Consider the following 25,182-nt stretch of genomic DNA (forward strand, 5'->3'; position numbering starts at 1 on the left):
TAAGATCTATAGATTACCTCATAAAATCTTTATGACATTCCTGTCATGTAAGTTTTATTATTTGCCACTCTTGTTGAGTAGATTGAGGCCAACAAACTTGGTGCTGATAACGCCAAGGTCGCGGGTTCGATCCCCGTATGGGCCACCAAAAATGCCTCAGTCTGGCTGGGCACAATTCGGGAGCCACTTGTCAAAAGAAACTAACTTTATTTTTAGAACTACACACGCCAAACAAAACAGCCCCTCAGGAAAAAACCCTATTGCCCAGGTAGAACTCTAGGGGGCAGTGGAGCTGGGATCTGAATTCAGCATCACTGAACCACCACCACAGGCACCCTCAACCACCCGACACTGGTCGCAAGCTGCTTTCCAGGTAAATGAGGTGCATAAAAATATTTAAAGTCTCATGGGATGAACTCAGCTTTTTAAAGAAGAAGCAAATGGCAAAAGTCCAGAGGAAGAAGTGATAAATTCTTGCTCAGAGATGGAGGGTCTGGGATGAGGAAAGTTCAGAGAGATCATACTGGAACTGTGCCTGGAAGAAATATTAGTTGGGCTTGTGCAAGGCAGGAAAGGGAGACAGCATTTGAGGCAGCCAAATGGTCAGCAGCAGGAGAACTCACTATTTATCTGGGGGAAAGCTGAACAATCTTGTATGTTTATTGCATAAAGAGTTAGGTGAAGGCAGCAGGGCTACAGGGGGAGGTGGGGAGAACAGAACAGAGGGAAATGAGCTGGAAACAGAGATTGGGTAAGGCCAAAAGGGTTTCATATGCCTTTCATTACTAGCTCACTGTAAGCCACACTATCACAGCTCAAGGTTACTCTAATACAACCCAATCCAGCTGGCATTTGCCATCTAAATCCCACATGTGTTAACGGCCTTTCTATCCTCTTGAGTGGTAGCATGCAAAACAGCTTCTCTCTCCATGTTCATATCAGACACAGTCCCCAAAGGAAAACAGATTCATAAAAAAAATAAGTTATAATCTGCACCCTGTCAAGGAAAGAGCTCCCCAAATTCCCAAAATACTTGGATGGGCTTGTGCTCAATGTAGTATACACTTTCCAATAGTCATAGAAGAACTGAATTGAATAAGGAAGTTGCCCAGAATGGTCTGACTAATGTGCATGTGGTGTGGGTGTGTGTGTGTGTGTGTGTGTGTGTGTGTGTGTGTGTGTGTGTCTGTTCTAAGGGGAAGGCTTGGACCATAAAAAAGAAGTGGGAAAGTAAAAGCTTGGCCATGCTTCTTAACTGCAGGGATAGTGTCTACATACATCTCTACTATATTCCAACCACCTAGATCAATGTCTCTGAACCCTATTTAGGCATGTAATAATAAGGCAATGTATGAATTGATGAATGAATGAGTAGGTGAGAAGTTGGACAAGGAGTTGGACAAAGGAGTTCTTCTGCTATATCACCTTAAGCAAACTTACATCCTCTGAACCTCAAGTTTTTTTCTATAAAATATTGGGTTCAGCAATTTATTTCAGGTTTTTTTTTTAAAATTTTTACAAGACTTAGTCAAATAAGCTCCTGAAATTTCCATTGTAGACATTGCATGGATTGAGACCTCGTCATAATTATGTGCATAAACAACTTCATACCAATACCTGTTTTGATTAAAACAGTTCCTTTTTATTGTTCATACTTACCAATAAGATTCCATTTAAAAAGAAGGTTACTACACCTGAAAGAAAAGTTTAAAAACCACTGCATTACTTGAACTCTGTTATCACTTCTACCAATAAGATTTTAATCATTCATGATACTAAGATGCAGGAAAGTAAGATTTAACCAAATTTTGCAACAACTATAACTGGTGGAACAATAGAATTCCTTGGATAATAACAAACTATCCCTTATTAGGAGTAGAAATACACAATTACCTAGCAAAAGAGTTGTAGAAGAGATCACTTTATTGGTTGGTGCTAGAGTTTGGACATTAAATGTTCCCCCAAAGTTCACGTGTTAAAGGCTTCTTCCCCAGATTGGCGCTATTAAAAGGTGTTGGAATGTTTAGGAAGCAGGGCCTCCTAGGAGGGTCTTAGGTTACTGGGGGAGTGTCCTTGATGGGGACTGTGGGACCTTGCTGTTTCTCTTTCCCTCTTATTTCCTGGCTAATGAAGTCATCAGTTTTGCTCTGCTACTTGCTCTGACCATAATGTACTACCTTGCCACAGACCCAAAGGGATGGGAATACTCAATCATAGACTGGAATGTCCAAAACTATGCCGAAACAAACTTTTCTCTTTGTAAATTAATGAAGTCAGTATTCATGATGAGGAGCTGACTAACACAGCTGGGTTATTTGGCCAGATCACTTCTGATGCTGTTTCCATAACTGAGAATCAACAGCTCTGCCTTCTTGCAAGAGTTTTGAGTTAACTATCAAGGAACATAATGACTATTAATAAGGACTTTGAAATCAGAAGGACATGTGTTAGAATCCTACTCCTACCACTCACCAATTATGAGACCTTGGCCAAGTTATTTCATCTCTCTGAATCTGTTTCCCCATAAGTGAAATGGGGATAATAGTACCTAAGTAACTACTTATTACACATGACAATCCATATATATATATGTGCATATATGAGTGTATAGGTATGTGTTCATGTGTGCTTACACATACATGTCTGTGTGTGTATGTATTTATACATACACAAAGACCCACATACTTCTTTCCTTAAATTCAGATATTCAAAGATAAGTGCTGGGAATGTGAATCAGCAGAAGAGTGCTTGTGAGGCCCTGGGTTCAATTCTCAACACCTCATAAAAATAAATATATAAAATAAAGGTATTGTGTCCAATTACAACTAAAGCATAAATATTTAAAAAATAAAAAAGAAACTCAAAGATAGACATGCCATTTTACAAACAGAGGGAAAAATAAAATTGTACCAGCCAGCAAAGAAGAGGAGAGTCTGCTCATAAAAGAACATGAGCAGACACCAAATATATTTGTTTGTCAGGTTTATCAAAATAAGGATTCACTCATTTCTTAGAGAATAAAAAAACTCTTCAAGAGCAATTCTAACTGTGAAATGTTTCTAAGAATCTTGTTAAAAATAACCTGAAATAGGCATGGAAAAGAGAAACAGCAATTCAGAAATAATTTTGTGAAAAGTCGATTCCTGGCACTTTGGTTGAATATAACGCAGAGTGTGCTCAGTCTGTTTCTATAAGGAGAGGCCATCTGATGAGGCTCCCTGCTCCAGGATTAAAGACTTTGCAGCATTCCCAGAAGGACAGAAGTGTGAACTTTCTGCATGCCCCCTTACCCCTCAATTTGCCTCCTTGCAATTGAAGCATGCTTCCTCCTCTTCACCAGCCCACTACCTAGGAATTACCCTGTTCTTTTTCAGGAAGACTTAATGGTTATTTTTGACAACATGCCATTTCTTTCATACCCTATTCTGAGAGTGAACCAGTGTTTTAGAAATAGAAGGCTTGTTCCTGCCTTTTTGTCTTATAGGAGGAGGATGATTACGATTAAGAGAATACAACTTATCAATAATTTGATGTGCCCCAGGCTCTGTGTGCACAGTATCCATACAAGCCTCACAACTGTCTTATTAGGTCAGAACCATCTTTGCCCTTATTTTGCTCAGAAAGATATTAGTTAGCATACCCAGAATCACTTAGCTTCAAGGAAGCAGGACCAGAAGCAAATGGATTTATCAAATACTAACTCCTGTGCTTTTATCCCTAACACTAAACTTCTTCAATGGTAAACAGGTTCCTCCCAGGCTAGGATGCTGCCTGTGCTTTTCAGAGGCTGAAGACCTTGTCCTAACTGTCTCTGTATGAAAAAAAGGAGGAGAGGCCTTCTTAATACCAACTCCATTTCGTTGCAAATCTTTAAGCAGTAATTCCATTAATATTCAAGGTCCAAACAACAAAAAATTATCTTGACCTATGGGTAGGACTAATATCTTCCCCAAGTGCAATTTCAGGTATTAAATCACTTCTATACTACTGAGCATCTATAGAACTTTGGATGACTGTCTCCTTTAGAAGTGTCTAAATTTCCCACCTGCCACAGATTGCTAGAAGAATCATCAAAAGAAGACAGAAAGTCCCCTGAAATTTCCATTATCACTTACAACATCTCTAGTCACAGATAATCTTTCCAGGTGTTCTCCAGCTTCAACCAAATGAGAAGACTGAAGTAGATTTTGTTCTTTCCTGTATTTTAGCTGAATTGTGAGAAGATGCCTGTGATTCTGGAACTCATAGATCTAAGAACATCTCATTCAATATCTTACCCCTTCCTCAGAAATTCTGACTGGTGGCTGACAGGCAGTCAGCACTTTTAACTGGTCATCTGTCATCCAATTTTCTTTTTCCACTCTAGTAGGAACTCCCTGAGTAAGGCCATCTATTCTACTTTGGACTAAAATTTGAATTCTTATAACCTTAATTCTTTGTATCCTATTTCTATCATTTCATTCCATGAAGAACAAATCAGATGTCATTTTCCCACAGCAGTCCTTTAACTATAAAAAAACAATGCTTATGATCTGAGTTTTCTTTTCTCTAAGCCCAGCATCCCTTGTTTCTTCCACTGTTCTTCATATATCATGAACCTGCAGGAAAAAAGTCATGGTATTTACCTTCTTCCAAGAATACTCCCACTTGTCATTTCCTTTTAAGATAAGCTCCTACCACTTCATAGGCCTGGGACCTACATCATTTCACTATGGAGCAAACACACATTTCCATGGGGTACGGTTTTCCAGTGGGTCTCTTAGTGTGCTTTGGAGGCGATTCCTTCCTGAACAGCTGCTCTGACTAAATTGGGAGGGCTGTGTCCTTGCCAAGTACATGCTGTAAGAGAACAAGAGCATAGAGCCTGCCTTGTGGAAAGGCTTATCTGCAAGGTTACTGCCAACACTCCAGCCATGGAAGTTCAGTACCCTTTCTCCCAGGGAGAGCTCTGATCATCTTCTATGGGGCTCATCTTGTCTTGAGAATGGTAAGGGCTTAAAAAGACCCAAATGGTACAGAGGCTGTGCTTCCTAGCATTGTTGAAGACTCTCCTACTGTTCCCTGGCAATGACAAGAAATTCTCTGTTGTAAAACCTAGGTGACTAGTTTAAATTAGGGTTTTTATTTTAACCTTGGCAGAGTCTTGAAAATTTGGGTCAGGAAATTACTTATTGTGGAGAGCTGTCCCCGTGTACTATCAGATTTTTACCAACAACCCTGGCCTCCTACCACTGAATGCCAGTGACTTGCCAGTTGTGACAACCAAAAATGCCTCCAGATATTGCCAAATGTTCCTTGATAAACAAAATCACATCAGTTGAGAACTATGGCTTTAAACTCACATGATCTCCGTAGTCTAAGATATGAATCTAGGCCTACTGAGAGCATCATCTAATTCAATTTCCTCATTTTATTACTGCTAAGGATGAGGTCTGATTAGTGATCAATAAGGGATTAGAAGACAGGAATCCTGCTCTTTCCAGTATACTGGTGATTCTCAACCCTGCTGTTCAACAGAGCTTTTAAAATATATGGATTTCTGGTCTCCAACCAGACCAAATAAAACAGCATCTCTGTACATGGAGCCCAGGTATTATTTAAGAGCTCCCAAGTAGCTCTAACATGCAGGCAGGATGGAGGACCAGTACCTCCTACCATACTGCCTCCATTCTTGACCTCAGATATACCACTCTGGGCATTTCAAGATTTTAACATTATTTGGGGCTTGCTCTGCGTAAGACAAGCATGCATAATCCTTCTTCACTGTGGGTGCCAACCTCAGAGGGCTGATACATAGAACTCTAGCACCCTGAGGGGAGGTATACCTACAGAGCAAAAGAGAGAAAACAAATACACACACAGTGTACTCAGCTTGTGTGGTATGGTTAGCATCTTTTATGTTGGTCAAAGAAATGCCTACAGGTGATCTGGAAGCCAGAAGGCTTATTCAAAATAACAGTCCAACTGTTCAGCACAGGGCATGATGTACCCAGGAAACAAGTCTTGCCTCATGTTGCTTAAATAATTATTTATAAACAGTGTGATTAATTTAACTAATTTTTGGCTTTTCTTTTAGCAGAGGGAGTTCTGCATTCCTTATTTAAAGAGCAGCATTTAGAAATAGGGATTTTTTACTGACTCATTTCTTAGGAGATACTTAAAAAGAAGTTGAGAAAACAGCTGTAAAACTAGAGAAGGCTATTTTTATTCAGATGTGAAGGATATCATATATATACAATGACAATAGTTATAACGTTTTTGATTCATTGAGTGCTTTCTATGTAATAGAGGCCAGGCTTAGCCCTGCACATATGTCATCCTAACACACCTTAACAAAAGCCCTGTAAGATGAGTTCTAATACTATCTCCATTTTCACATGAGGAAACAAACCCATAATATTTGGTCACATGCTCGAAGTCATATTGATACTAATCTGTAGATAACAGGCAGGACTGACCCCAGGTCTGCCAAATGCCAGCATCTGCAGCCACTGTATCAAAGACAGGAACTTATCCTCCACCAGCATCTCAATGGGAGAGAAATGTTTCAGCCTAAAACCGTTTATCGTGGAGGTGACTTTAGGCCATCTGATTAACAGGTACATTCCAAAAACAGTCCTAACTTTTCTAATCCTGAGTATTTAGTGAGGCAAGTGGAGCTCATTGGAAGTTGTCATTCTCCCTGTTTTCCTTGTGGGATTTCAAGATTATGTTTTCTGAGAAGTTATTTCATTTAGAATTGGAGCAGGTTTGGGAATAGGGCCAATTTGTGGGTGCAGTCAGGTAGGGATCCAGGGCTGGCTTTAATGCTATGCTGTTATCATCTTGAAATTCTCAATAACTTTTATATTTGAACTTGTGAAAATCAACGGGATATGTATATATGAAGAAGTGAAATAAAAACAGTTGAGTTAGCTTTGTACTCTGTTCTGGTAAAACACACACACACACACAAAATACATCAGAAAATATGACTTGTGTAATTTTGATAATTCTATGTATACATTAAATGATTCTATATTTTCATTTAAAACTAGTATTGTATGATATAGAGAAGAATTGTAATTGTTATGGGAATAACTATTTTTTTTTCTTCTAAACAAGGGTAAATAGATATAAAAACCAACAAAGAGATAGAGAGACACAGTGGATAAATGGAAGTTTTATACTTTTAGTACTTCAGGGCAATTTTCTCTGGTATTTTGAACGAGCAGTCCATGTTTTCATTTTGTTTGGGGCCTGAAAATCATGTAGCTGATCCAAGGGGGTTAAGGGAGGTAAGACAATGTCATCTTCATTTATCTTTGATTCACCTGGATTAAGTCTGCTTTGACTCAAAACAATGAGGTAAATGTTGAATCCAATTGTAACCTCCAAAGTTCAAGTTAAAGGGCATAAGAAATGTCTTTTAAATGTCAAGAACCTTTCCAACATTAGTAGAAACCTCTAAGGCTCAAAAGTGAATCAAACGTAAATTATTTCTTTATCTAGGGGTAAAAATCTTCCAATTCAGTGTAAAAAAACTTTATTTAAAAAAAAAATCTGGGTGTGATGATTTGAAAAGTTGACAAGTATTTTCACCATGGAAAACTACCATTTTATCCACTAAATTAATAGATATTTATTTAGGCACAGTGGCACATCCCTGTAATCCCAGTGACTCTGGGGGCTTAGGCAAGAGGATCACAAATTTATGGTCAGTCTCAGCAACTTAGCAAAATCCTGTTTCAAAACAAAGAATGGGTGGCTGGAGATGTAGTCTGTGGTAAAATGCCCCTGGGTTCCACCTGCAATACTGAAATAATAGTAATAATAATAATAAAAATAATAATGCTTTTTTGTGGTGCCGGGGATGGCTTTGCACATGCTAAGCAAGTGATCTACCACTGAGCTACATCGTGAACCCAATAATGGATATTTTAAGTGATTAAAACTTATTCCAGCATACAGTTCAGATAAACAATAGGCTATTCATCCATCCATTCAACAAATTTATTAATTAAGCAATGTCTGTACCCTGGTAAACTAGGGAGTGAAAGAGACATGTTACTGCCCTCATGTACAGACGTCTGGAGAGACAGACAATCATTTAATAAAAATGCAATTATAAATGCTGATAATGGTTACTTACAAAGGAAACAATAAAGGGCAATAACCTAGAAGAATATTTTTTATTTATTTGGGGGAGGAGCTCATTTTCTTTGACTCTTCTCATTTTTACTTTTTATCTATCTGATAATTTCCTTTTCTGCTAACTCTCTATAAATCTGAATGTACTGACCTTCTGCATGGAAATGTCAAAGATCTATATAGTACATCCACTAGAATTGATTTATTTATTATTGGGCTTTGATTGATAAGAAGAGTTAGAAAATCTGAAGAAAAGTCACATTGCTTCCTTCCAGAGATTGTTCATAAAGTTCTAGAGCTCTTTTTGTACTCTTAGAACTTTTTGTAATCTTAGAAATGTTCTACATTTCCACTGTCTAATCCAGAAGCCAATTTACTGCTTACAGGTAGAGGCTAATTAGCACTTGGAATGTGACTGGGATGACCAAGTAATTTAACTTGTATTTTTATTTCTTTTTACTTATGATAAAATGCAAACAGGCACATGTGGCTAGTGGTTACCCTAGCCTACACAGCTGTTTTAAAAAGTTTTTTTTTTGTTTTGATATTCATTGCTGCAACCAAAACACTTGACAAGAACGATTAAAGGAGAAAAAGTTTATTTGGGGGCTTGTGGTTTCAGCATTCGCAGCCCATAGATGGCCAACTCCATTCCTCCGGGCCTGAGGTGAGACAGGACATCATAGCAGAAGGGTTTGGTGGAAGAAAATGGCTCAGGACATGGAGCCCAAGAAGGAGAGAGAGAGAGAGCTCTACTCAAAAAGAACAAAATATGTAACCCAAAGGCACACCCCCAGGAACCCACTTCCTCCAGCAACACTCTACCAGCCCATAATTACCATCCAGTTAATCCATATCAGGGATTAAATTGCTGATTAGGTTAAGGTTCTTATAACAATCATTTCTCTTCTAATCCTCCTTGCATTGTCTCACATATGAGCTTTTGGGGGACACCTCACATCCAAACCATAACAGCTCTAGAGATCTTTAAGTCAATGGAAAACTTGCCTATCTTGGGGCTTATGGGAGGATAAAGAAGGATGATCACCAAGAAATAAAGTAGGTGAACAATGAGTTCTCTGGAAAGTACTTCCAGAGGTTCTCACCTTCTTAAAAATTGGCCATGTCTTAAGTTTGAGTAAGATTTGAACTTGGGAAATAGAAAAGATATCTAAGTCCTATAGGAGAGAAGAAAAACCCATCTCCATAGCCCAACTCTGTATGCAATCTCTGTGTTGCCTAATTTATCAGAAGTCTGTTCTTATAGTTATCTTTCCCATATGGACAGAACTGTGTAGTTAGCAAAATGATTTCACATCCACTATTTTGTTTGATTTTCACAATGAGATAGTGAGATAGGAAGTCAGGGATTATTTATCCACAAAAGCAAAACTGAAATCTTTAGCAGATTTCACAGAGAGAATCTCTTTCTAAAGTAACAGCACCTTGAGTCCCTGCTCTGCCTTGCATTATCTGAGCTAAGCATCATAGAGTTGGTTAAACAGAGAAGCAAGGCCAGGAAAGAAGCCTTCCTTCAACCCCTTGCCAAGTACTGCAGTGTTGCAGGCACATTTAAGTAGGCCCTCAGGAAACAGCAGTGAACAAGAATAGCAAGGTCCTCAGCATTAATTCAGTATTAAAAGAACTCCAAAATCAAATCCCCAAAGAATCCCAAATCAAATTAGAATAACCTGTTCTTACCACCTGTCACCTAGTCGTGGCCACAAGGCATGTCTACGTAGTCATACTGTCTCCCAATTAAGGAGAACCATTTGTCTTAAACTGGGCATGGCTGAATTGAGGCAAGCTTTCAAAAGGAACTTTCTATTGCACTTTACTAGTTAACCTCAGATCAACTTATTACCCTTTAAGAGATATTATAAGAACCCAACAAGCTACAATATGTGCCATAACCTGAATACCTAACTCATTATTCTGATCCATGAAAATCTGGGACTGTCATTCTTATAAGTACCACACACTAACCGATTATGCCACTGGAGCTCCAGGAGACTGTCATTCTTGAAGCTTAATATTCATAAGCTTAATATTCATCTTCATTAAAATTATTTTACTAGCCTGACCATGATTGAGTGAACGGGTTCCAGGAATCTATTCTTTTTCCAAGCTACTAGGTGACATTAGCACAATTAGCCTCCTGATCACACTTTGGTTATTTTTTCTTTTTAAATATTTCAGTCATCCTTCTAAAGAAATGACTTAGAAATGTAAGTAACATGGTAGAAGCTGAATCTACTTGGATAGGGAAGACTCGGGAATCTTGTGGCTAGATGAAGGAGGAATATAGAACCAAGAGTTCTGTTTGGTTGTATTATAGTTGAGATTCCTAACAGACATCTACATAGTGCATATGTTCAGGAAGCAAATTGGATCTTCTGATCTGGAGCCCAGAGGAGAACTGCAACTTGAGATTATAATTGAAGGGAAAGCTGAGAGCATGAAGATGGCACTGCACTGGGTGGTGTAGTCAGTCATACAGAGGAAGAGCATGATGGAGAAGAGTAGCAAGAACCAGGCACTGAACAGTTCCAACAGTGAGAGGCCAGACAGAGAAGGAAGAGCTCCTCAGAGGGATGGAGAAAGGGTTGCTAGGACTTAGGAGGAAAACCAGAGAACTGCAAGGTTTAGGAAATATGATGTAGGAGGAGTTTTAAGAAATAAGCTGGGCTGATTACAGGAGGTCAAAGAAAAAGACTGTTTTCAAAATTGGAAATATCTAGAAGATAAAAATTACCTAAAGTTAAGAACCAAGCAGAAGAAGAGGAGATGTATTGCAAATCAGATACTAAAGGATTAATATCCAGAATATTACATTGAACACCAGAAATTAATATGAAAAATACAACAAAGTTGTCACCAAAAGGATAAAGCATAGAAAGATATAGTTCATGAAGGTCAAATATGAAGAGTTAAGAATTAATTTAAAATAGTTTCAACCTGACAAGAAATCTGAGAATTGTGAATTAAATGAGAGTGTCTTTTTAATTAACAAAATGAGAAAAGATGGATAATAATCAATATTTGTGAGGAAAAAGACTAAAGAACACTCTCATATCCTGTTAACAAGAACATAAAATTGCTGCAGTGTTCTTGGAGGTCAATCCTAAATGTGGTCACATGTTAATTAACAATTTCGCTTTTTGTAGCTCACAGAAAGAAATACTGGCACATGCAAAAAAAAAAGTGTTCAGAGCTCTATATAATACAATTAGTAATAGCAAAAAATTGGAAATACCTACGTGCCCACTAATGGAAAATAATTAAATAATTAAAAATACATTTAATATGTATTTTTAGTACAGAAGAGTATGGAACAGTTAAAAAAGAATGAGCTATATCTGTACGCTCTCCAATAGAATTATCTTTAAACTGTGCTGTTAAAGAATAAAAGGCAAGATATAGAGAAGTACATATCCAGTGGTACCATTTATATAAAATAATGGGAGAAAAAGCTATGATTTTATGCTTTTATGAATGTTTGTAAATACTTTGAAAAGATCTCTAGATTAATGTTAATTGTTGTCTCTGGGGATAGGCATTAGCAGGATAAAAACTGATTTTACTTTTTGTTTTTGTTTTTTTGGCTTTATATTTCTTGAATTCACCTGAATTTGTTGATGATGTACTTGTGGAATTTTTAAGAAAATTGCAAAATCATCTTAGGATGCATTATGTTAGAACAATTGGTTTGGAGAGCTCATTTGTGATTTATTCATCAAGAGTTTAAGTTCCTATATGCATATCAGGTAACATGTTGACAATTTTGTTTATTTCTGTGAATCAAATAGGCACAACTCCTGTCCCTGTAAGAGTTACCCTGTAGCGGATTCAGGTTGGAAATAGTTTTTTCTTCTCTAAATAGGCTACATTCCATTTACTAAGACTCCTCATCCCCACAGAAAAATACCTCCATCCGGGGCTTCCTGTACTTTCATGATCTCATGAAGAGGTGTAAGAAATAAATACGGAGGACACATCTGTAAGCTATCTCAAAACCTCCATCTCTTTGCTTGATGATATACTACACATTACGAAAAAATCAGAGGAAAAAAATTGTACCATGTTAGTAAAACGGGCTTTCTTGAGCTGCCCTAGAAACTTCCAAGTTCTTTCTGTGTTGGTGTCTGTGGGAAAAAGCCACCAACTTGTAAAAAACCATCTTAGGACATGTATTGCTGAAACATATGATGTTTGTAACTCACTGACAGCCTGTACTTAGGTAACTGCGAGCTTAAATAGCTAAAAAACTCTCCAGCACCCACACAGAAATTCTTATACGCACTTTGTGGTTGGATTCCTTCTCTGACACTCAGTAAGGCATAATAATTAGGAGAGACTATCAAACTCTTAGAGGATCCTTTGGGGCCCTTCCACCAGCTTGGACCTCCACACCACACTAAGGCTTTAGCTCCAAGACTGCCCACACTGGTAGCTAAAAATTGGATTCATGCTTCTGAGGAGTCTCTGTGACACTGTGTTTATATTTCACAGTAGTTCTGTTTTCTCCTCTTCTTTTCTAACACAAGTAAATGAAAATTCCCTAATTTTCAGCTGCCAGCACAGCTGAATACTGACATCATCAGAATAACTAAATGCTGGTGTCAAAAAGGAGCTGCTCTTTAGGAATTCCGATGTCTCTCAGGGCAAAAAAGAAAACATCACTGATAACTCATTCTGCTACAGAACGAACATTCGTATTACACATGAGTTTTAATAGTCGAGAAAAATTCTATCACAGGGTGACCACAAAGTTCTCAGGGACTAGCTATTGAACATTCAACTCCAATGTCACTTCAACCTCCTTCAACCTGTGTGACCTTGGGTAGGTCACCTGACCTCTCCATGCTTTCATATTCTATTTCCTTCTTCCTGTTCTTCTGTCTGCTTCCTGATATGCTCTCCATGTCTCAAATTCTTATAAAAATGCCTTTCTGTGAAGACGTTTTTGAATTCCTTCAGCCAAAATCAGCTTTCTTCCTACTCATACCCTTCTTTGAGGTAGTACAGTCCTCTATTACATCATGTATCATATGGCATTACTATTGTATATTATTCTATTTATTTTTGTTGTTTATATTACTTTAGGGCTATCTTAGACTATCAGGCACCATGAGATTACTAACAGTTCTATTTATATTAATCAGATTATTAGTAATAGTATGAGTACTTATTCTGTGTCAGGCCCTATAAATACATTATTTCTAATTGCCACAAAAATCCAGTGAGAATGACACTATCCTTATTGTTGTTTCTATATTTAAGGAAAGCAAATGCACGAATGATTATACAGAAGGTGAGTAGGGGCACTGAGAATCAGGATAAGGACCAGCCTGCCTTAAGTCCATGCTTTTGACTACTCCTCTGAGATACTACCTTTAGAGAGTGGCAGATCCCCTTTCCTTAGTGCTTACCAGGTGTCAGGATCTATGCTATGTGCGCCACATGGTAGCTAATTTGATCCTCACAAAAATCCTGTGATGTAGATAAAGCAATTATAATCTGAAGAAAAAAATCAGGCTCAGAATTGTTAAATGACCTCCCTAAGGTCAGAGAACTAGGAGACCGGGTCAGAATGTGGGTTGGTTCTCCCTCCACAGCCAGAGTCCTATCCCACTACTTTATTTCATGATCCAATGGTACAATCTTCCAGAAGCTCTGCAAACCCTATGCAGGTTTTCAGAAATAAACCTCCTGGAAACAGAAGGCTGGAGCATTACCCCTTATAAATAAAGCAAATGAACCAAATGGGCCCTAAACACTCACCTCAGTACATGCGTGGATCCGTTAATGGTTGTGGTTGAACAGGGGACAGTCTGGCCTAGAATGGAAGGTCTTCTGTAACGTTCATCATCACAACAGAGGATGATGAGGAAGGCACGTCTGAAAGACTTGTTCAAGAAGGCGTAGAGGAAGGGGTTCAGCCCAGAATTGATATAGCCGAGCCAGAGGAAAGCAGTCCACACCTGCCCGGGCACAGTGTAGTCTATGAAAGGATCCACAATATTGGTGACAAAGAATGGAGCCCAGCAGAGGCAGAAGCAACCCATTATGATGCACAGGGTCTTGGCCGCTTTGGTCTCTGTCCTCATGCGATGGGTGCTGTGCTGGTCAGCTGGCTGGGGCCTGCCCTCTGAGGGGGCTCCTGCCCGCTGCAACATCTGGATCTGGTGGGCATGCTCCTTGGCGGTGATGTAGATGCGATAATAGGCCAGCACCATGAGGAGAAACGGGATGTAGAAGGCCACCACGGAGCAGGTGATGGCGTAGGGCTTGTTGACCATGAAGATGCAGTAGGTCGAGTTTGAGTTCTGGTTGAATTTCCTTTTTTCTATCTGAGAGTTGGAGGGAGACAGGAAATGAGGAAGGGAGGGAGAAAGGGAAGGAAAAAGTGAAGACACGGGAGGACAAAATGAGGAAAATATAAGAAAAGAAGAAGAGAAAGAGGGGAATAGAAAAACAGAAAGAAAGGAAGGGGATTGGGAAAAGAAGAATTAGAGAAAAAGAGAAAGGGAAAGAAAGAAGATATATCAGCCACTTTGTTTTTCTTCTAAAGACAAGGATAAGATGCTTTATTTAAAATTATTGGGATGAATACCTGCATTTAGTGGGTTCTGGGGAGAATGGGAAACAGTGAGTATTACCTAGGTCTCAACGCGGGTTGAGTTCCCAGTTCCCTTTGGTCTTGCCCCACTCAATCTATGTAGAGAAGTCTCCTGTTATCCACAGGGGATACATTCTGACCTCCCTGGTGGATGTCTGAAACCACAGATAATTTCTTCTTTTTCGTGGCATTTGAGAAGTGAACCTCAGTCATCATCTATTTCACTACTGACAGACATTTAGACAGTTTTCAGGTCTGAGCTATTTTGAATAAGATTGTTATGAATATTCGTGTATAAGTTTGAATATGTAAGCCTTCATTTCTCTTAGGTATATATCTAGGGCTGATGTCACTGCGTCATAGGTAAATGTATGTTCACCTTTGTATGTACAGCCAAAAGGCTCCCAAAGGGACTGTAAGTTGACATTCCTCCCACCAGGCTAGGAGAGCCCCACTTACAGTGCCGCCTCACCGACACTTGGCATCGTCAGTGTGGGGTCTTATCTCATTGTGGGTTTGCTTGATCCATTAATGGTTGTAAAGTGGATTTGATTACATCAGTAAAACACTCCACATGTCTGTGACTCTGCAGATATGTTTAGATTAGGATTTGTCTTATTTTTATAACTTTGGTACCAAAATCGTCCCAGGCATCCCTGCCCGTGTGATTACAGTGCCCTGACATCGCTTTCTTTAGAAAATATGTGAGACTAAATTTCTGCTTCTGTTTCATGATCATCACTGATTCCCTCATGGGACCAGAGTATTGTCTTTATATGATGAAATACTGCCTAGTTCTTATAGGCACATTCTTCTTGGGGTCCTATCCTCAGTCTCAAGCCAAGTAAGTCATCTCAAGTTCCATGTGCTTCTGCTCTCTGTACCTCTATTCCTTGTTTGCCATCCCCCACCAGCCTGCTTAAAATTTGGATCAAATAAAATAATCTGAATCCAATCTAAACTCATCAGGACCCTTCAGAATCTTATTGTGATTTTTCTATGTATTTTCCAATAATTAGTGATATCAATTACCATTTTGCCATTTAGATATCCTCTCTTATGAGGTGATTATTCAGGTATTTTCCCATTTAAAAAACTGGGTTGTCCTTCTTTTTCTTATTTATTCTTTATAGTTCACCTATATTCTGGATATGACTTATCAAATTTATGTGTTAAAGTCTAAACAGTTTTCTCTTTTTAGAATCTGGTGATAGAAGTTCTTAAAAGAACCTATACTTTTAGTTACACTCATTGTGGCCTGTTTTAGAAATCTTTGTTTATACCTCAGTATAAAGATATTCTCATATCTGTTTAAAGACGTTCTCCTATATTATATCTTAGCATATTATTGTGCTAGTTTTTGCATTAACTTCTTTAGCCCACCTGGGATTAGTTTTTCAATATGGTATTATGTAGGAGATAAGATTTAAATTTTACTTTATGGATAGCTAATTAACACAGTATCATGGATTAGAAGACCACCCTTCCCCAGCTACCACAGTATGTCTTTGGTCATAAATCAGGGAATCAAACATCCATGGCTCTATGCTTGAATCTTCTATTTTGTTCTCTTGATTTGTCTCTTTGTGCACCATACCATTTTAATTTGTAACTTTATTAATTTTGGATGCCCCATATTAAAATCTTCGAACTGTGGGTCATCATCTTAAAGACTGCTTTGGTTATTTTTATATCTCAGTATTTTCATATAAAATCTAGTCATAGTTTATCAATTTACATGGAAATCTTCAAAGATTTTGGTTTCTGGAATTATAATAACATGATTCAGAACATCTTTGCAATAATCCCTCCCTTTATGTAAGTCTTTTAAAATCTATTTCAGTAATATTTTATATTTTCTGTATAAACATCTTGTACATTTTTATTCATTTGCTCTTAAGTGTTTTGTTTTTATTCAATTATAAATGATACCATATTAAAATTCTTATCCTAAGTTGCTGCTTGTATATGGAATTCTGTGAAGATCTTCTGGTGTATTGATTATGCATTCAGCAACTTGATTAAATGAATTATTAACTAATAATTCATCTCTAGATTCTTGTCAATTTTCTCCATAAATATGCACATGAGTATTAATTTTTCATTTCATTTTTTATGCTTTGTTGAATTTCAAAATATCTCTATTATAATTTTGAAAAAAGTTGTAATTGTAGACATTCTTATTTTATTTCCAGGTTTAGGAAGCAAATCTTCAGTATTTTACTACTGGGTATGACATTTTCTATATGAATTTTGTCAGTTTAATTGAAGAAGTTCCCTTTTATTATTTTGTTTAATGAGGTTTTAAATTTTTTTAAACCTGGATGAATATTGTATTTTATCAATTCAATGTTAGCAGTAGTGAGATGGGTCATGGGGATTTTCCCCCACTTCCTTTTAGTAGTCTAGTAAATTATATTAATTAATGTAATTGCATTACATTCCTTTATACTTGTCCTGGACCCTGTAAGACACTAGGTTTCTAAGACTGCAACTGTGAACACAGATTGCTGACAGCTCTACCTCTGTCACCTTCTCTACTAATAGACCTTTGCTAAAAGGAGTCTCTTTCAGTGTCCCTTCCCCTGCTTGGGGTCAGCCCACACCATTGTGATTATATATGTGAATAAAGACATGGAAAAAATGCATATGTACATACATCTAATATGTGTATATATAAAACACATATGCATATATATGCATACATGATACCCAAATACAAAATTTTATTAGTTTTGTACATATTTAGTACCTTGTTTTATAATGTATTATGTGATAGTATGTCTGCCTATTCGATTGATGACTTTAACATTATGTAATATCTCTATCTCAAGTAATGCTACTTACTTTAAATTTTATCACAAACAGTAGGGCTATACCACATCTTTCATTAGTATTTGTATGGTATGTATTTTCCCAATATTTTATTTCAACCTTTCTGTCACTTTACATGTAATGGACATCTCTTCATGTAGCATATATATGTATTCTGCTTTGATTCAGTCTAAAAATTTTTATCTTTTAGCAGCTTTTCTTTGAAGAGTTTTTTCATTAATATTTACTGTAATCACAGATTGACTTAGATCAAGTGTACTCTCTACTGTTTTGTATTTTTCTCTTGTGTTATTTTTGGAATAATCAATTTTTAAGATATCACCATGATATTACTCCCTCTATTAGGTTATGGTCATATGTTCTTTCACTATCTTTGTTTTAGATGTTACAATTTAATTCATTCTACATAATACATTTACCATGTCCTTGCCGATGCAAAGATTGTAAGCTCCTTACTTCCATTTTCCTACCCAAATCCTCCTTTTATAGTATTGTTTTCATATATTTTAATTCTATATGTCCTTTTAAAAGTCACAAAACATTAATATTAGTGTTGCCTGAGCTTTCAATATTCTTTTATTCTACCTACTTCTGCATTTTTCCTGTTATGTGACATATCTGTCTAGGTTTCTTTTATTGTTGTTGTTTTATTTTTTGACTAAAAAATATTTTGCTGCTGAAAATTTACCTGTTTTTTCTTGCTTGCAAATGTCTTTAGTTCATCTTAAGTTTTGAAGAGTACTCTCATTGGATATAGAATTCTATATTGCAGATTTTTTTTCATCATTTTTAGATGTCATTCCATTGCCTTCTCATTGCCATCAATTCATTGCAGGGTCAGCTGTAAGTCTTAACTTCCCTTTAAAATTAATTTGTATTTTTTCTTTAATTGATTTTAGATTTATTCTTTCATCTTCAATTTTCAGAATTTGAAAATATGTATCTTCTAGATAGTTTTCTCTTTTTTAACTTAACCTACTGAGGTTCATGAAAATTCTTGAATCTGTGACTGATGCTTTTTGTCTGGTTTGAAAAGTCTTAACCACTAGTTTTTTGAATATTATTTCTGTTCTCTGTTCTTCTGGAGAATATCTCTGTGTGTGTGTGTGTGTGTGTGTGTGTGTGTGTGTGTGTGACATAATTGTTCCTCAATGTGGAGATTTCTACACACCTACACTCCAGTTTAAATTAGGTACGTTCATCTGTGTTTTATCTACTATTAAATTCATCACTCTTCATTCACTGTATTTCTTAGTTCCAAAATTAATTTATATTTTCCTTTCTTCCTTCCTTCTGTTCTTTCTTTTTGCCTCTTTCTGTCTTTCTTATAAATTCTAGTCTTCCAGTAAAGTTCTCCATATTTCTCCTTTTCTGTTTTTTTAACTGCAGTTACTGAAAGTTCTTATGTAATAAATAACTCCATTATCCAGATTGTCTTTGAAAATGTAATGTTGCTTTTTTTCTGTTCTTTGTTTTTGGTTCTTACTTTAGTAGTATCAGATGATTCAAGAAAAAAAATGTGTACTAAAATTTCACATTTGTATCTCTGAAGTTTTCACCTCTCTAGAACTTCAATCACTCAGATCTCGGGTAAATTGGCATCTTTAATCTCCAAAATATTCTCCCAGTTTAGAGAGACAACTATAAGCCCAAGGCTCTTGCTTTCCATTCAGCTTCTATCCCTCTATCTCTCTATTCATGAATCAACAAAGACTTTTTTGATAAAATTTTCTTTTTCTATTTGGAATAATAGCTACTCAAGTCTTATTTGCCTTGGTTACTTTCCAATGCCTTCAAACAGTGTTTCATTTTTATTGTAATATTTTTAAATGTTTTAATTAGTTATACATGACTATAGAATACATTTATGCATTTTGAAATATCATACATAGGTGGGGTATAATTTCCCATTTTTCTGACAGTACATGTTGTAGAATCACATTGGTATGCAGTCATATATGTACATAAGGTAGTAATGTCTGTTTGATTCTAGCATCCTTCTTATCTCCATATCTTCCCCTCCCTTCAACTCTCCTGTACTTAATCTAAGGTAATAATGTAGTGTCTTTTATTCAGTTTTATAGTTATGATAGTTTCCATTGTATGCAGGAACCTAATTCTCCTTTCTTAATTTTAATGTGTTATTAATTTGGCTTCCAAGAAATTTGTCTCTGTTTTCTTCCTTACTGTTTGTTCCTTTGAATACTCTTGTAAGGGTCTTTGTTTCTTAGAGGTAAATTTCATGTGCAAAATAATAACATCTTCCTATCACTCATCATTTGTTACTTAATTTTGTTTTAAATAAAATTTAACCTCTGATATAGATATTAGTTTCTCCTCACTAGATGTTAAGTGCCATAAAAGTTTAAATGTTTTTCACCACTGACTTTGCAGTTTTCTATAGAATATAGTCAGCATTCAATTACTATTGCCTGAATAGAAAAATGAACAAATAGGGTATATATTGTGAACTTGGGTTTCAAAGTCATGAGGTTTCCTTTTAAAAATGAATATTAACATGTGTTGATTAGATAAAATTAACATGTAAAAAATTAGTATATTGCCTAAAATACTTAATAAATGTTAGTGATGAAAAATCAAATAATATTACTAAGTAGGGTCTAGGTTTAGGAACATAATGGAGAAACAGCCTAAGTTATTAATATGTGAATTTTTAGGGACTTTAAATTTTTAGGGAGCTTCTTTTACATTATGTAAATAACTGCATTGAGTAGATGTGGTTGCTGACTTGTACAATTTGGGGATAAAGTAGAGATTTTATGACAAGTCTACCTTTAAAAAAACAGGTGAGTCAACTGAGCAAAGTAAGTCTTTGGAGTATGTTCCTGCCCTGGGCATTCTCTCTATGTATGTGTGTGTAGATTTAAACATGTGAGTATACTTGTTCATTATTAATGGATTACATATTTGTAAATTTACCTGCTCACTAAAATTTATTTGTAGTCTCCAAAGATCAATTCTTATGGTGTTTAATTTTCTGACACACTTGTGCACAGAACAGTGTAGAATCTAAGTGCCTGATAGCCATGTTCCAAGTTGAAGTCAAACAGCAATGTTCTATCTTCTAATTCCACTTCTCAAGTGTTCTTTTTGCTCTTTACTGCCACATATGTTGCATTTTCATATGGGGTATTTTTGGTGATTTCTGTATTTATAATGGCCCTAAAGCTAAATTGCTGTCTAGTGTTCCCAAGTGCATGAACACTGTGATGTGAATTATCGAAAAACATGCATGTATTAGGTAAACTTCATTCAGGAATGACTTATAGTGCCTTAGCCATCAGTTCAATGTTAATAAATCAACTATATGAATTAAATTGGTGTCTTTAAATAAATATAAAGGGAAGACAAGGCTGAGTATTGATTGGTTGATGAAAATGTGACTTGCTGAAATCTAACCCTCTATTTCCTCTGGGAACAAAGATTTAGTACTTCCTAATTCAGTGTATGTAGTGACTTTATAAAATGTAATTACTATAAATAACAATGAGTTGTATATGTATTGGGATCTTTCAGCAGGTTCAATGTGCAAATGAGTGGAGAGATAAATATTAAGCATATTAATAGAAAATAGATGCCCCCTTAACTGTTTATTAGGTAAAGTAAAGAGGGGGTGCCTCTATCTCACTCCCAAGAATGAAAAAACACTTCCCAAATTATTTCCCTTGGAACTTCCTCATCAGATAGTAAAAATGCTGATCCCTCACAAAAATTCCCCATGAACAAAAAGCATATGCTCCAAAGGTCTTCTCCACTAGGGAATAAATGTTGCAGAAAAATTATTAGCATAGACTCTGGAATGCAGTAAGCCTGGGCTCAGATATCGTCACCACCAATTCTTACCAGTGACTTTGGTTAATAACTTAACCTCACTGAGCCTCAATTTCCTGATCTATAAAACGAGGACAGTAATAGTGTCTTCTTCATAGTGTTGTTGTGAGGCACAATTGAGATTCCCAAGAATGGTGATTAACATGGGCTTTGATACACAGCATATATTCAGCTTTTGTTGGCTGCTATTGTTTTTATTATTGGAATAACAATATTTTTTGGAAAATTGGATTTCATTTCTCCAAGAATGATAAAACTCACAGTTTGACAGAACTGGGTTGGGATAATAGAAAATACTCTCATGCTCTTCCTGTTTGAATCCTCTTTCTACTTCTCTACTTTCCTGCCTCTAGTATTTCTTTCAGAAGCCCAAGCACTCTGATTCTGACACACCACATGAAAATCCTGGTCCAGGCCTTGATATGGGTGTATTTTCATGGACAAAGAAAAAGGCAGGACTAGGAGCTAAGAATGGGGTAGAGAGAGAAAGGGGTAGTTCCCTCTCCCACAGGTCCTGTGGAGCTGAAGCTCACCCTCAATCTGTCCTCTCTATTCCCCATCCTTCATTAAAAGGAATCCCAAAACTGATTTTAAATTGATTGCCTGAAAACTTGCTGAGGAAATAGATATCCCTGCTGATGAATACTATGGATTTTGATTTTCATTAGGATTTTGGTGCATCAGAGACACTGGCCTCTTAAAGAGCATCTAGGCACAGTGAGATGGTTCATTTTGTGTGTCAACTTGACTGGTCACAGAGTACCTAGACATTTGGTAAAATATTATTCTGGCTATGAGGATATTTTTTGGCTTGAGATTTCCATTGGAAACGGTTGACTGAATAAAGCAGATAGTCTTCCCCAACGTGAAGCCTCATACAATGCGATGCAATTTGTTGAAGGCCTGAATACAACAGAAAGGCTGAATAAGAGGAACCTCCTGCTACCTTATTGCTTTCACGCTGGGACATAATTTTTTTTCCTGTCTTAGATCTTGAACTGAAGCATTATTGGCTTTCCTGGATCACCAACTTGCTAATTCTTTAGACTTGTCAACCTCCATAACCACATGAGCAAATTCTTTATCATAAATCTCTTTCTGTGTTTCTCTCTACTGTTTCTATCTATTTACACACACACACACACACACAAACACACACACACACACACACACACACACACACACTTGATTCTGTTTCTATGGGAAATCCATAAACAAGGGCTGGGAAATGCCTGGCACACAGGTCACATGTCCTCCTATACCTGGCAAACACTATTTCCCACTGAGAACAGTGACGGAGCTGGGCTCAGGGTTTAGTGCTCTCAACTTCTGCCCCAAGGCTCTTTTCATTTCCTCTTGAAATATCCTCTTCAGGTCAGTGCAGGCCATATAGACTCTCAATGTGAAGTGGGACAAAGACTTTTCTGAACATATGACAAACCCAGGGATCTGACTGCTAAGCCTTGAATTTCTGTTCCACTAGTTGCAATTTGTGCAGCATTGAGAGGGCTACTTAACCTTGTAAGCCTAAGTTTTGTTATCTGTAAGAGGAGAAAAAATTATACTATTTCCAAAACAATGTTGTTAGGATTATATGTAAAGTAGTGTGCTGTTTAGCATATAGTAAGGTTAAAGAAAAGATTATTCATGATATTGTTACAGTGCTAAGGCATTTGGCATGGTGGCACATGCCTATAATCCCAGCTACTTGGGAGGCTGAGGCAGAGGGATTGTACATCTGAGGGCAGCCTTGACAATTTAGTGAGATTTTGTCTCAAAAATTGGGACAAGAATGGGATCTTAATTAGAATAAGTTACACTCCATGTATGTATAATATGTCAAAATACACCCTATTGTAATGTATTTCTAAAAAGAACAAATTTTTAAAAAAAAGGCAGGGAGGATGTAGCTTAATAGTAGAGTACTTGGGAGTCAATCCTCAGTACCAAAAATAAATAAATAAATAAATCGCCTGAATGAAGTTTACCTAACACACGCATATCTTCCTATAACTCACATCACAGTGCTCACGCACTTGGGAACACTAGACAGCACTTTAGCACTATGCTTTAGGGCTGTTATAAATACAAGTATCACCAAAAATACCCACTATGAAAGTGCAACAGTAACCACCATGATCAAGTTGTGCGGTAGAAGAGAGAGATTGGGCTCCACCAACATATCAAGGAAAAGTTGGATTTTATAGCCAAGAAGCATGGTGGGTGAGAATCATTGGATGGAAAAATCTCTAAGAGGAAATATCAGTGGTAGAGGAGATCCTAACTAAACCAACATGACAGGATTCTTCCTGAAGCCAGCCCAGGCTGATCACATGTCACTTATGGATGATGGAGGATAAAGGACCTGACCAGTATTTAGGGCAGAGGATTCTGGCTAAATCAACTTAACAAGATTCTTGCTAAAACAGCAATGTGAAGATGGATATGAAGACTAAAATTGGAGGACTAGTTGTGAAGAAAATTCAGAAGACCATGACTAAAGTTGAGTCGAGGAGACTCTGTCAGTAAGCATTCAAAAATGTTAGCTTTTAAACAAACTGTCCCTGAGGCTACTGTCAGATTCTTCCTTTGAGCATTCACCCAGCTTAGTATTATTGATTGAAAATTCCAAGCAAACTTGATCAGATGGTAAACCTGTGGGGTTTGTGTGGATACTCACCAAATCAATTATGCCAATGTTATTCCAGCCTTGCATTATAGGGAGGAAAGAGATAAACATGGGGATGACCCAGCAGCCTCCCAGCATTAATGCGATGCGCAGAGGGGTCATCTTGTTCCTGTAAACCAAAGGCTGGCAGCAGATGGCATAATACCTGGGGAGACAATGGAGGGGATGGGGCCATGGGCAAGGGAAGGAGTAGGGAGAAGAATAGATGAGAGAAGAGGGGACAGAGGTAGGGGAAGAGAGGGGTGTAGAGAAGGGGAAATAGTAGACGAGAAGAATTGGAGACAGAAGCAAAGAATAAAAATAAGAAAGAAAAGAAAGAAAGAAAGAAAGAAAGAAAGAAAGAAAGAAAGAAAGAAAGAAAGAAAGAAAGAAAGAAAGAAAGAAAGAAAGAAGAAAGGAGAATAATGGGTGATAAAGGAAAGAGCAGACAGTACAGGAAGGGAAAAGGGAGGAGAAAAGAACAGAGAAAATAAAATAAGCAATTATGTGATAATATATGTTAACATATGGCCAGTGTTCATAAAAATATACTTTAGATCTGAAAACGGTCACCTGGAGTGGCTCCACATCCCTCTTGATCACCCATTATCTGGAGATGTCTGACACATCTGAGGGTCTTCTCAGTTTCAGGCACAGTTTCAAAGATACCTTCATGCCTGGGCATTTAGGAGCTTCTGCCCAGCCATCTGGGCTGTGAGTCCAGGCATCGTAGCTTCTCTGGTTACAATTTGAGGGACCCACCCAGGCTTTGTCCCATGTCAAATTTGTTCCCTTCCTTGTTTTTTTAAAATTATTTTTGTATTTGTTCTAATTAGTTGTACATGACAGCATAATGCATTTCTAATCTTTGTACACAAATGGAGCACAACTTTTCATTTCTCTGGTTGTGCATGACGTAGAGTCGCACCATATGTGTAGTCATACATGTACCTGGGATAATGATGTTCACTCATTCCACCATCTTTCCCGTACCCATGCCCTTCCCTTCCTCTCCCTTTCCTTTGCCCATTTTATCCGCACACCCTCCCCTATTACAGATCAGCATCCACTTATC

The 25,182-nt window shown here is 37.1% G+C and overlaps 1 protein-coding gene across 5 annotated transcripts in view; it reads right to left on the bottom strand.

The window, feature by feature from the left end:
- Htr4 (5-hydroxytryptamine receptor 4) overlaps positions 1-25,182 on the bottom strand; it is a 179,959-nt gene that overhangs the window by 48,153 nt on the left and 106,624 nt on the right. For all 5 annotated transcript variants that reach the window (XM_078047446.1, XM_078047454.1, XM_078047437.1 and 2 more), the window contains exons 5-6: positions 24,120-24,273; positions 13,915-14,483 (exon numbers count right to left, since the gene is read on the bottom strand). In XM_078047446.1, the coding sequence (XP_077903572.1) occupies positions 13,915-14,483; positions 24,120-24,273 (723 nt within the window). The remainder of the gene's footprint in view (positions 1-13,914; positions 14,484-24,119; positions 24,274-25,182) is intronic.

This window comes from Ictidomys tridecemlineatus, chromosome 1 (assembly GCF_052094955.1).
Source record: "Ictidomys tridecemlineatus isolate mIctTri1 chromosome 1, mIctTri1.hap1, whole genome shotgun sequence".
NCBI lineage: Eukaryota > Metazoa > Chordata > Mammalia > Rodentia > Sciuridae > Ictidomys > Ictidomys tridecemlineatus.